The 12,549-nt window shown below is 35.7% G+C and overlaps 1 protein-coding gene across 1 annotated transcript; it reads left to right on the forward strand.

Moving 5' to 3' along the window:
- Window positions 1-1,426: 1,426 nt before the first annotated feature.
- On the forward strand, window positions 1,427-10,285 carry gnrhr4 (gonadotropin releasing hormone receptor 4). The gene is made up of 4 exons (XM_084123818.1): window positions 1,427-1,864; window positions 2,210-2,904; window positions 5,230-5,434; window positions 7,128-10,285. Exons 2-4 carry the CDS (start codon window positions 2,356-2,358, stop codon window positions 7,592-7,594), a joined length of 1,221 nt encoding a protein of 406 aa, XP_083979944.1. The 5' UTR covers window positions 1,427-1,864; window positions 2,210-2,355; the 3' UTR covers window positions 7,595-10,285.
- The last annotated feature ends 2,264 nt before the right edge of the window (window positions 10,286-12,549 follow it).

Raw genomic sequence — 12,549 nt, forward strand, 5'->3', positions numbered from 1 at the left:
CATTACACAATCAAATGTTGCGTTTATTCTGGGTGCCAATGTTGAGACCTGCTTCATCATAACTGTGGAGTGCAATGCAAAAGCCACATCACGCCTCAGTGAGTAAATTATAATTCAAATATACAATTAATTAAAGGGTTATAATTGTGAATTATAATTGTTGAAGTGAAGTGAAATATAGATTTACATTTGCATTTAGGGTTATATATTTAAATATTGTTCTTCTCTGTGCTGTTATCGTTATAGTTGTGGACTCTGATATTCTTTAATATTTAGAATGTTTAAAACTATATTTTTAATCGTCATCATTATTGGTGTGAACGGGCCTTAAAGGGTTAGCTCACCCAAATGATGGCTTGAGGGTGACAAAACGATGGGATAACTTTCATTTTTATTTGGGTGAACTAACCCTTTAATACTGTGTTCCAATTCACATACTATCCGTCCTAGTATTCGAAATTATAATTAGTGTGGAACACTTCATGCACTCAACTGTTGCAGCTTTAATTATGAAGTGGAGTATTATCAGAATGACAAATTAACCTTATAGCCTTACAGGTATATACTCATAATTCATACACGGTTGAGCAGTGCATAAGTGCATTATAGCATATAGTGCATCATTTGGGACACAACTCTTTCCTATTGTTCTGCTACACACAACACACAAAATATGTAGCCTACTTTTGGTTGCATTTTATTTTAAGGTGACGTAGTTACATTGTACTTACTCAATAAGTACTGAGTAATATGAATTAACTATGTACTTAGAGTTACAGTTAGGTTTGGTTTAGGGGTAGTTAACTACTTGAAAATTATGCATAATTTACTGTTATTACTATAGTAAATAGTTGCATGTGGTAACGTGTAACTACGTCACCTTAAAATAAAGTGTTAACACACTTTTTCTTCACAAAAACAGTACATAATTTTAGGGCATAGTATAAGTTGGCGAACTGGGACGCAGTTTAATCGAACCGTTACAGTAGCCTGTATTGTAGACCTTTGCCATCTTTGAGCCTCGCTTTCATACCTGTCATGGCGCTGCTCTGAATAAAGTCTTATAACCTCCAAGGTTATTGCGAATTGGATTTGTGAACATTTGTTTGGCACAGCGTGAAAATATGCGCTAACCAAATTGTAATCTAATCTTTGTGTTTACAAAAATTAGGTTTGAAAATGCTAATGAAACAGTGTGAATAATTAAAACTCTTCTGTATAAGAACTTTGTTTCCTTCGGGGATGAGGGAATCAAATCCCTAGATAAACTCACCCCGTCCCACCACCGTGAATGTACATTGCTAAACATGCAAGCAAGTTCGGCAACACAACTGACCTACGGATGATACATGATGACAGTTCAAACTGACACGCGCAGCGAGAGCGAGCTGGGGTGTTGTCACGTGACGCGCGGCGCGAGGGAATTGAAGAGGCGCGCGCTGCAGCAGACGCGCGGACATTCACTCATCACTCTTCAACTGAGGTTGCTGTCGGAGATACATACTGATTAATATTGTCTCAAACTTACTTTCTTCAGAATTTCCGTTAATTTAAACAGTACTTTCTCCGCTATCTGAAAAAGTGGAGGTTGGTGCATTTTTAGTTGCAAATTAGGCTGAATAACTCTCTCACCAAGACGAATGTAACCTTGCGAACAGGTGTCTTGTTGGATGACAAACTACCCATCTGTCTTTGAAGTGTTTGAGAAGAGCTACATTTGAACTTGAAGATCGGATTTTAGAAATATATGGATGATATGAAATAACCGAGGTTTTTTTAGACAGTGAGATGAACAAACAACTAATTATTTCAAGGTCATTGGATTTATTTTAATGCTCTGATCATTACAGGAGAATTGCATCAGGTAAGTCTGAAAATTATTTTAATTAGAAAAAACAAAATTAAAATACGACGATTGTTAAGTGAGTAGATTGGGACATGTTTTCGACTTTTAATGCTTATTCTAAAACCATAAAAAATGCATGGTTGCATAGTGTTTTAGCAATCCATTTAAACAGTACAGGAGAGTAGCCTCAATATCAAACGTGCATGATTGTAATGCACATTTATGATGGTCAATTTATTTGCAGTTATAATGGCAATTTTTGTAATTGTGAAATGCATTATGCTGATGGCCTGGCCTTAATTGCTAGTTTAATATCTGAATAAAATACTCAAAATTTTCTTTTCTTTTTAAATCCCACTTTAGAACTGCCAAAATAGAGGAGCTTTTTCCAGGTACTATCACTGTCTATCACTCCCTTGGAATCATCATCATCATGGATAGTCTGTAAACCTCATTGTGCAGCAGGTTGCCGAACGAATGCAGCAAACACACACCTTTGCTCTTTAGTAATGAATGACAGCTCTCCAACATCTGAGAACATCATGTTTCAGGAGCTGACTGCAGATGCTCTGAACGGCAGTTGTGACTATACCATGCCCACGTGTAACAATGGCACAGGTGAAGCGGCATTGCAGCTGCCAACCTTTTCCATGGCAGCGAAAGTGAGGGTGACAATTACCTTCACTCTTTGCGCAGTGTCAGCTGTGTGCAACCTCGCAGTGCTGTGGGCTGCCAGCACTAATAACAAGCGCAAATCCCATGTGCGAATTTTAATCATGAACCTCACCGTTGCCGACCTGCTGGTGACTTTCATCGTGATGCCGGTGGATGCTGCTTGGAACATTACGGTTCAGTGGTTGGCGGGAGACCTGGCTTGCAGATTGTTAATGTTTCTGAAGCTTGTGGCTATGTACTCCTGTGCGTTCGTGACTGTGGTCATAAGCCTGGACAGGCAGTCGGCCATTCTCAACCCTCTGGCCATCAATAAGGCTAAAAAGAAGAACAAAGTAATGCTGAGCGTGGCCTGGGTGATGAGTTTTGTTCTCTCTGTCCCTCAGGTGAGGAGCTGCTTGAGTGATTTTTCATGTTTTTCTTTGTGTCTTATCTCAGTGCATTACTCAAATTCACAAGAACCCCCAGAGTCTGGCATAAGTAACACCCTGAATCATATAGAGAGATCAAAATGAAAAGGACAGGCAGTTGAACTACTTGCCTTCTTGAGCTTAGACTTGAATATTTATATTTATTCATATTTAATCTGATTTTAAACCACAAATGCATTCATTCTAAATTAAAAATGTATTCGAAATTTTTTACTCTTTTTGTTGAAGTCTGCTATATAGTTTTTAAAACGGATGAAAATTAAAATTCAGTCACCCTCATGTTTGACCCTCTTTCTTCCATGGAACATGAAAAAAGAAGTAATGTCCAAACTGCGTGTGTGTGTGTATGTGTTTAAATCATTAGTCACATTCATTCCATCTTTGATCTCATTTACATTAAATGGCACTTCACAACATGCTTGTAGTCACTAATCTAATAGCATACTCTACATATGTCAGAATGCACCAAATTTGAATATGCGCATATTAAAATAATCATAAAAGACATGAAAGCCATGGCAGAAGGAAATAGCGAACCTTATTGTCCCTCACACAATATAATATAAACCATATATATTATATATATATAACACAATATAATATATAACCACAATATAAACCATATATGGTTGTATGAATGGTACTGCTTTTAGAACTTGAACATTCTGCAAACTGAAAAATCTGCAGACGGTCTCCTGTGTTTTACGGAAGTAAGAAAGTCATACATGTGTGGAACAATATCAGGGTGAGTAAAGGATGACAGAATTTTAATTTTTGGGTGAACTATCCCTTTAATGTATTACTGTATTTTGTGTCCCGTACATATTCACACAACTGCATTTTCCCTTGGCAGATTGTATTTTAGATCATATCGATAATCACGTTTCCAATCATTAACGTAATCAGTATTCTCCCTAGACCTGTTGTAACATTAGAATCAGAGCTGTGTTGCAAAATTCATAGATGTTCATAGATTAGTTCCGCAATTACAGTACTGAGAGCGTTTTCATCAGCCCTTTAATTTCACCTCATTGACTGGTGCGGAGACACGTTACTCAACATTACCAACACTCATTCACACACGCAGGTTCAGGTTGAAACCCCACTGGGATAGAAAAACATGAACACACACACAGACACACATGTCCACATTTCCATACATAATGATTTTTATACGGTACAAACTGTATATTCTATCCTCTTACCCCTACCGAACACAGAAAACTTTCTGCGTTTTTAGATTTTCAAAAAAACATAACTTAGTATGATTAAGCAGTTTTTTTTCCTGATGGGGACCAAAAACATTTTTTTTGGACATTTTGTCCCCATAATGTAGGGTATACCTGAACCACACACACACACACACACACACACACACAATAAATTATGCAGTTTGTAAGTCAATTAGATGTTTTTAAATTTGACATGTTCTTAAATCAGCTCACAAATGAGATTCAAACATAATATATAAGAAAACGCTCTGCGACCTTCAGTTACAAGATCTGAAATGTTCAAGATGATTGCAGAAAGAATTACTGTGGAATGACTGTTAATAAGGACTGATTCTCAATCAGAGGAGGCGTACACATTTTAAAACACTGCACAGTTGAAGTAATGAATGCAGAGACCTCTTTATTTGCTTCTCCTGATGAAGTGGAGCGTTTAAAATCAGTGTGCTTTCAAGTTTGGAGAAGCAAGCTAAAAGAATGAGGCCATATTACAAGCACCAAAACTCCACAGTGAAACACATTACGACAGCAGATTGTGTTTGAATGAGGTCATTTCAGAAAGGTATGATTGAAGATACAAGGTCACAATGGGCCAAAGCGGATATTTTGTTGTCATTTGTTTTTCCAATTGTTTTTGTGAATCACTTCTGAGGCAAAGGGACAGATGGCTTTAGCCTGTATGTCAATATGCCAGTCTTCATTTGTCAATTGGCAATCTCCTTGTCATAGATAGAATATGTAGTCAGACATCATAATATTTATGAAATGTTCTGCAAAAGAGCGATCCTGGGAACACTGACTGAATCCTGAGCTTTTAGCTGTAGGGGATATATGCCACATCTAATTTGCAACGCTGACAGTGTTCACTTGATTAGTTGGCTGTGGATAGCATTGAATAGTCAATTAGAGTTCGGGGCTAATTTTCCAAAATAACCAATTAGTCATTTTGACAGCTTCTAAATCAAGCTAGTGTGTAATTGTTTCTTCTTAGTTTTTGATAGAGTACAGTAGTTGTTATTGTAATCTGCTGATTTGCTGAATTCCCCAACAGATGTTTCTGTTTCACAATGTGACCATCACGGTGCCAGCCAATTTCACTCAGTGCACCACCCGTGGGAGCTTTGTCAAACACTGGCAGGAGACCATTTACAATATGTTCACTTTCATTTGCCTCTTCCTGATACCTCTGGCCATCATGATCTGCTGCTACACGAGGATCTTGGTGGAGATCTCCCGAAGGATGTCCAAAGGAAACAGTAAGTGGAGTTACATTTGAAAGGAGGCTAATGTTGCATACTGTATTAATGGCGCCATCACCATATGAATTAGTGTGTTCAAAGTATTGAGCTTCAGAAATGTCGTGTTTAAATGACTAAAATTAAAATGTATATACCCTGATAAAATATTACTCCAAGCAAAGTGTATCTCTCTCCAGACGGATCACGGAGTTCTTAGAGTTGTTATCCGATCATCGAGTTGTTAACTGCTGCAGTCGTATCAGTCAGATTTACAGATTAATCATTCAGTGTGATTTGCAACACTCTCAGGTTCACATGCTCCAGAGTTAATCTTTGAATTCTGGATCAAACCCTAAATTGACAAAGAACATTTATAGCGAGCATTGTGAAGCCACAGAACCTGATCTAAATCGGGTTGAATTTGTTTGCATTTGTCAACTCTAAACCTGGTCACTGGTCTTGATTTCTTCACTTAAACTAACAATCTACTACATGTTGTCCTGAAATGGAGTAATGGAGTATAAAAATAAGATATTGTGCATTTGAATGAAGTGAAAATATATATTTTATCATCATTTACTCAAAGTAAAGAGGCCGCACTATGCATATAAAACGTTTATTTATACTAAATAAACGTTTTATATGCATAGTGCGGCCTCTTTACTTTGCTTCATATGTGTTATATAAGGCCAGCACTCTGAAAATCTAAAAAAACATAGAGTGAAGCCTGCTCCCAACCCTATCAATCATCATTTACTCAACCATATGCCGTTCCAAACCTGTATAATTTTCTTCTGTGGAACACAAAGGAAGTTATTTTTTTTTTTAAAGTCTGAGTGTTTTTTGTCCATACTAAGAGTCAATGGGGTCCAATCATGTCATTATATGGAGTAATAATATTCAGCTGAAAGACTCTTCAGAACATCTGCTTTTGAGCTCCACAGACAAAAGTCATACAGTTTTGGAATGACATGAGGGTGGGTCAATGATAACAGAATTTTAATAATAGAGTAAACTATCCCTTTAAGTCCAGAAAACGTAAAAATATATATATATATATACAGTACTGTGCAAAAGTCTTAGGCATGTTCCATCATGTCTCCAAGATGCTTGAAGAAACCTTCCTGCAAAGCTACCTGAAAAACTATGCGCAAGTGTACCTGGACAAAAGCCGTTTTAAACGCAAAGGGTCGTTACACCAAATATTGATTTGAATTCGTTAATAGAAGTTAAATCATAAATAAATTCAATTTATGATTTTATTTTTGAAAGCATTCTCACTTTACAGCATTTTAACACAAGTGCCATTACTTTTCACAGTACTGTAGCTTTGCAGGAAGGTTTCTTCAAGCATCTTGGAGACGTTCCCGCAGTTCTTTTGGATTTAGTTTGTCTCAGGTTTTTCTGTTTCTTCATGTAATCACAGACGGACTCGATGATGGTGAGATCAGATCATCCTGGCTGTTGTCAGATTCCTTGTGCATACAGAAATCTCACTGGGTTATTACAATTAATGGCAAAAAGAATGTTTGGAAATGTAAACTGATATTTCCTACTGACACACTACAGCAAAAGATATAAATAACTGACTTAAAACCATTTTTTTTGGGGGGGGGGGGGGGGATATTAACATGCCTAAGACTTTTACACAGCACTGTATATATATATATATATTTACAGCACATTTATAAAAATCTTCTTGCTTTTACAGTCTCTTCAAAGGAAATCCACTTACGGCGTTCCAACAGCAACATCCCAAAGGCCCGTATAAGGACTTTGAAAATGAGCATAGTCATTGTGACGTCTTTCATAGTTTGTTGGACACCGTACTACTTGCTGGGTCTCTGGTACTGGTTCCTTCCTGATGATTTAGAAGAGACTGTTTCTCACTCACTGACTCACATGCTGTTTATTTTTGGACTTTTTAATGCAATTCTGGATCCCATAACTTATGGCCTCTTCACCATCCATTTCCGCAAAGGACTGAAGCGTTACTGTCGCAGCGCGGCTGTACTCACAGAGTCAGAAAATAACTCCATCCTGACGGGCTCATTGAAATGCTCACCATCTCCATTTCACATGAAAAGAGTGACCCAGACGAGTCCAAGAGCTGACCCAGAGCAGAATATGGTGGATGGGGAAAATAAGAAGCCAGCTGACCGTAAAAACAAGGAATAGTGGCAACCCTACCAATTCAGCCTTGAAAGTGTCATCTGATTAGAGATACGGATGTGACAAGGCAAGTCTTGTACTGGCTGTCTAGCAGCTCACAAGAACAATGAGACAACACATTCACTGATGAGCTGCGTAAATTACTCAAGTTATATTTAACACCTATCTATTTTCTTGATTCAGGTGATTACGTTTTGTAATCATTTTCTCTTTGATAAATATGCCAATCATGTTTTGTTTCTGCAGATTAATTAGAACGTTGCTACTTGTGGCTTTTGTTGAAAATGTCATTTACATCAAGGGTTTTATCTCGTACAAATTCAAGTAGATCAGCATCTCCACCTGCTATCATAAAGGGCATTGCTCTTGAATTGCTTGTTAGTGAGGAAATTATATTCATCTACAAACAAATAAGATATTACAAATGCAAATTAATGTACAATGGTTCTTGAATAGTTTTCTGGTGTTAATTGGAAACATTCAATAGGACCATTTCAGGAATCCTAACCCAGCCTCTTAAGATGGTATCGGTTAATGTGTAGACTTTTTATTGAATAGATTCAGAATCACAGCCTCAAGAGGTCCTGCATTTGAAGTCTGTGCTATTATAACAGGGCAGCCTGATCTCATAAGAATCTATATTTATTCAAATGTGGCCATGGGGATCAATTGCATCGCCCTGTATGTGGCGTTTACAGGCTCGCATATGTTATGTGCAATATGGATGTATTGACAGCATCTAAAATCTAAAAGTATTTATGTATGTGCAGCATTTTAAACACAAAAATCTTTCTGAATTCTTTTACACTGTAAAAAAAAGTTGCTGCCTTAACTTTAAGTATAATCAACGTAGATGTTTAAGTCATTTCAACTTAAATTACATTAAACTTACATTAAAAAATGAGTTGAATCTTGTATAACATATATATATTTTTAAATTGCTTAACTTATTTTACAGTATAGTTTTATAAATGTATTTGTACAGTACATTTTACAATTATTCATCTTTTTTAGCCCACCCCTACCATACATCTAACCACTCTTCAAAATATTATAGAAACGTAATAGGCAGATAAATGTACACTGGCAATCATTTTAGTCACAATGTACTATTATATACAATACCATTCAAAAGTTTAAGGTCAGTAAAAAACATTTTAAATAAATTATACATTTTATTAGCTATGATGCATTAAATTGATCAAAACATTTAGAATTTATCTGTTTCAAATAAATGCTGTCCTTTCTATTCATCAAAGAATCCTGGGGGAAAATGGTTTCCAAAAGATAAAATTGTAAGCATCACAACTGTTTTCAACATTAAATATATTAAGAAATGTTATATCATATTATAATGATTTCTGAAGGATCATGTCACACTGAAGACTGGAGTAATGATGCTGAAAATTCAGCTTTGACATTGCAGGAATAAACTGCATTTAAAAAAAAATAGAAAACAGTTATTTTAAAATGTAATAATATTTCATAATATCACTGTTATTCCTGTTTGTTTTTTTTTATCAAATAAATGCATCCTTGGTAGGCATAAGAGACTACTTTCAAAAACATAAAAAACTTACCAACTCCAAACTTTTGAACAGTAATGTGTTTTTGAAACATCCTACAAAAACCTTTGACATGAGTTCAGTCTGTTCATACACATAATGCTTGAATATTAGATGCTGTCAATGCTTTAATAAATGTACAAATAACGTAAAATATAGAATCACACTTTACATGCAAATACCGACGAATGTTTATGAAGAGAAAGGTTGTACTCTGGCCAACACATACTATCACGTCCCTTGCAGTTGCAACAAGGAGAACTATTTTGCTTTAAAATGAGATTGGATGCATGAGTGTGTAGTGAACGTGTTTACATCATACTTCTCAGGGAAGGTGCTTCTTTTGTCACAGGGGTATTGAAGTCCAACTGGAGACTGACAAACTGTAAAGCTTTCTTTTTTTAATGTCAGGTGAAAACTGTCATCTCTGTTGATGTGATGTTATTATGTTCTGTATGTAATAATCAACATGTTTGAGAGCATCAGAAATGAGTCACGTGACATCCTCTAGTTGTGCTTCTTGTGTTTGGCGTGTCACTGCGGGGTGTGCTTAGGCCTTAATGACCCAGATTTTCAAGCTCAGTAAATGTAATAGCCCTGCGGGAATGTGTACTTGAGAATGGAAATGAAAGGGGGAGTGAGTCTTTTCTGTCAATCTGTCATAAGTGAAGTGAAGATCTATACACTTGCGCGTAAAGTGCATCGCCATTAAGTGAACCATAGCTGCACTTTCATATTCCATACAAATGGAAACATTAGGTACACATTCAGTCTTGGAGAAACAGTACCTGGGGTTTTTGCAGTTTAAAATGTATTTAGGCATCGTCTGCCAAATTTACTCATTATATCCATTATAAATATTAGCTGAATAAGACATTACATGGGCGAAATATTGAATGATGTGATATGGTATGTATATGAACTGTTGACATTAACCTAAAGAAGAGAGGTTACTTGCAGTGTTAAAACCTTATTTAAATGCATGATCCCAACAATGTGTTTTTGAGAAAAGAAGAAAGGATAAGTTGTTATTTTCTTTTGTTGTGCATGATATATGATAATGTTGTATTGTGTGTCATTATGTTGTCTGTTTTGGTTTATGTGGAGCAGTAAAAAACATATTGCTTTTATTTACAATCCTCTCGTTTCTTTTAATTAGCTAGAATGTGTTAGTTTTTATTTATAATTTATCCACAACTTGTTGAATATACTGATAAAGGTTTAAACAACTATATGATGATTTCTAACCATTCTGTTAATGGATTCATATTCAGACATTCATATATTCATAATAGATTCTAACCTAAGTGACTTGTAATGTGCAACCAGAAATGGCAACTAGAACGTTCATGAGAATACATTAAACATGCTATGTTAAACAAAAAGCTGAGAAGAAACCTCTAACTGTGAAAGCATAAATCTATGCTTTTACTGTTCAAGTACATCCACTCTTTTATATTCCCTCTTCAAAGTTCTTAGGATGCTGGTTCTTTGCATTTTAGCCAAGAACAAAATCATGTTTGGCTGTAATATAGGCTCTAGAGTTGGCTTCATGGTTCTTTTCATGATAGGTTTCTTCAGAACCAGTGTATTGGTTTCTGGGTTATTCAAAGCAGCAGCAACAGTGTTTTTAAAAAAAACCTTTTTTAAGAACTAATAAAAAAAGGGGTTTCTTTGATATCAGACAGTAAAATCCTGTTTGGTTCAAACTTGCACCTTTAAAGCTGTCTAGAATCTTTAATTCTAGCTGAAGATACGTCGAAATGTCAGTGGTACAGTTTTCATGTGAGAAATGTAAATATGTCTTGAAGCTTTGTTCAGGGACAATAGTAACGACTGACAGCTGTGTTTTAATTAAGTGTAGGTGTAGATCTTTATTACTGAAGTGAGTGACAGTGACAGCTGATAAAGATCAATTTTGAAAAGACAGACAAATTATGAAATGGAAATGGAAATGTGTAACAAATGCACCATGAACTGACACAAAAGTCCGGATGCCAACATCTCCTATTACCATTTATTTTATAAGATTATTGAACGGATAAATTAAAGATCTACTGCAAATCTTTAAATCACAAATTATTTTGGACAGGCTCAAAAATCGTATCTTCACGCCATCCAGCAGTCTGATATTTTCTAAAATATTCACCGTCGTCCATGTCAACACAAAGGGAATGTTCACACAACAACTATGACAAGGAGACAATAACGGTACTGTTTTCAAAAACTTGCACTTTGAAACCCCTTTTTGCAAAAGTTTTTATTTGAAATGGTGTCACCATTTTCAACTATAAATGGAACACGATAGCGGCATTTTTAGGTGCCTGGGAACACAAACTTTTGAAAAGGGGTTTCAACGTGTAAACTACAAAAATGCGAGTTTGTAAAAATTGTGACGTCATGCGCATGCATATTACGTGTTCAGTCTAAAGGCGCGTAATGTTTCTTTACAAAGTGACATCGCCTACTACTGGCCTGGCAGCAGAATATAGCGTTTTTAGTCATTTTCACGGATCCGTGTGAATGGGGATCGTTTTGACAACGTTGTCATTTATATGTGAAAAACGCAAAGGAAAAACTTTTCCATTTTTAGTACATTGTTGAAAATTAAAACTGCTGGAATCTCGTATCAAATGCAACTTCCACCATCTAGCATCTCAGTCATTGATAGACATACAAATGACCTCAAAAGACTTCAGTATATTACTGTAATATTATTGCAGTGTTTGTTTTCTTTCTAGGTCGATTGCTTACTGACTATTTTTTACTTAATGCAACCTTAAGATAATACGCTGTAGGTAAAATTATGAAATTCCATTTAATTTACAAAAAAATTGTCTCAGTGATAAATAGTATGGTATGTGCTTTTGCTCAATTGTAAGTCAATGTGAATAAATGCATCAGCTAAATAAATTATAAAAATGTATTTAGGATGTACTAAAAATACAACAGAATACAATAGCCTATGGTTCCTCCTATTTCATCCTTATCTTGCCCTCATATTTCAAATGGAGTTTTTTTGTACCACCTACGCCACTTTGGCTTGAACTGTGGGGATTGTAAAGCACTTTTCTTTGCAAAGCTGCTTTGGAGCTATTTGCAAAAGCACCACACACACAAAAGAAGTCTGAATTGAATTGAATTATTGATCCTTCCCACAACCTCTTTTCCAGGGCAGATATTTGTGCACATTAAACAGCATCCAATGAGTCCAATGTTAAGGGGCAAACCTTTAAAACATTACATAACTTAAATCAAATTCCTTAAGTTCTATTTATGCATAAAAAGAAAAGAAAAAAATCTACAAAGACTTAACAAAATGGCTATTGCAGGCTTTCAAATCTTAGATAACTCACTTGCAAGATCATATTTGTATTTTGGGAAAAAATATAGTTT

Source organism: Abramis brama (genome assembly GCF_963993115.1).
Source record: "Abramis brama genome assembly, chromosome: 9".
Taxonomy (NCBI): Eukaryota; Metazoa; Chordata; class Actinopteri; order Cypriniformes; family Leuciscidae; genus Abramis; species Abramis brama.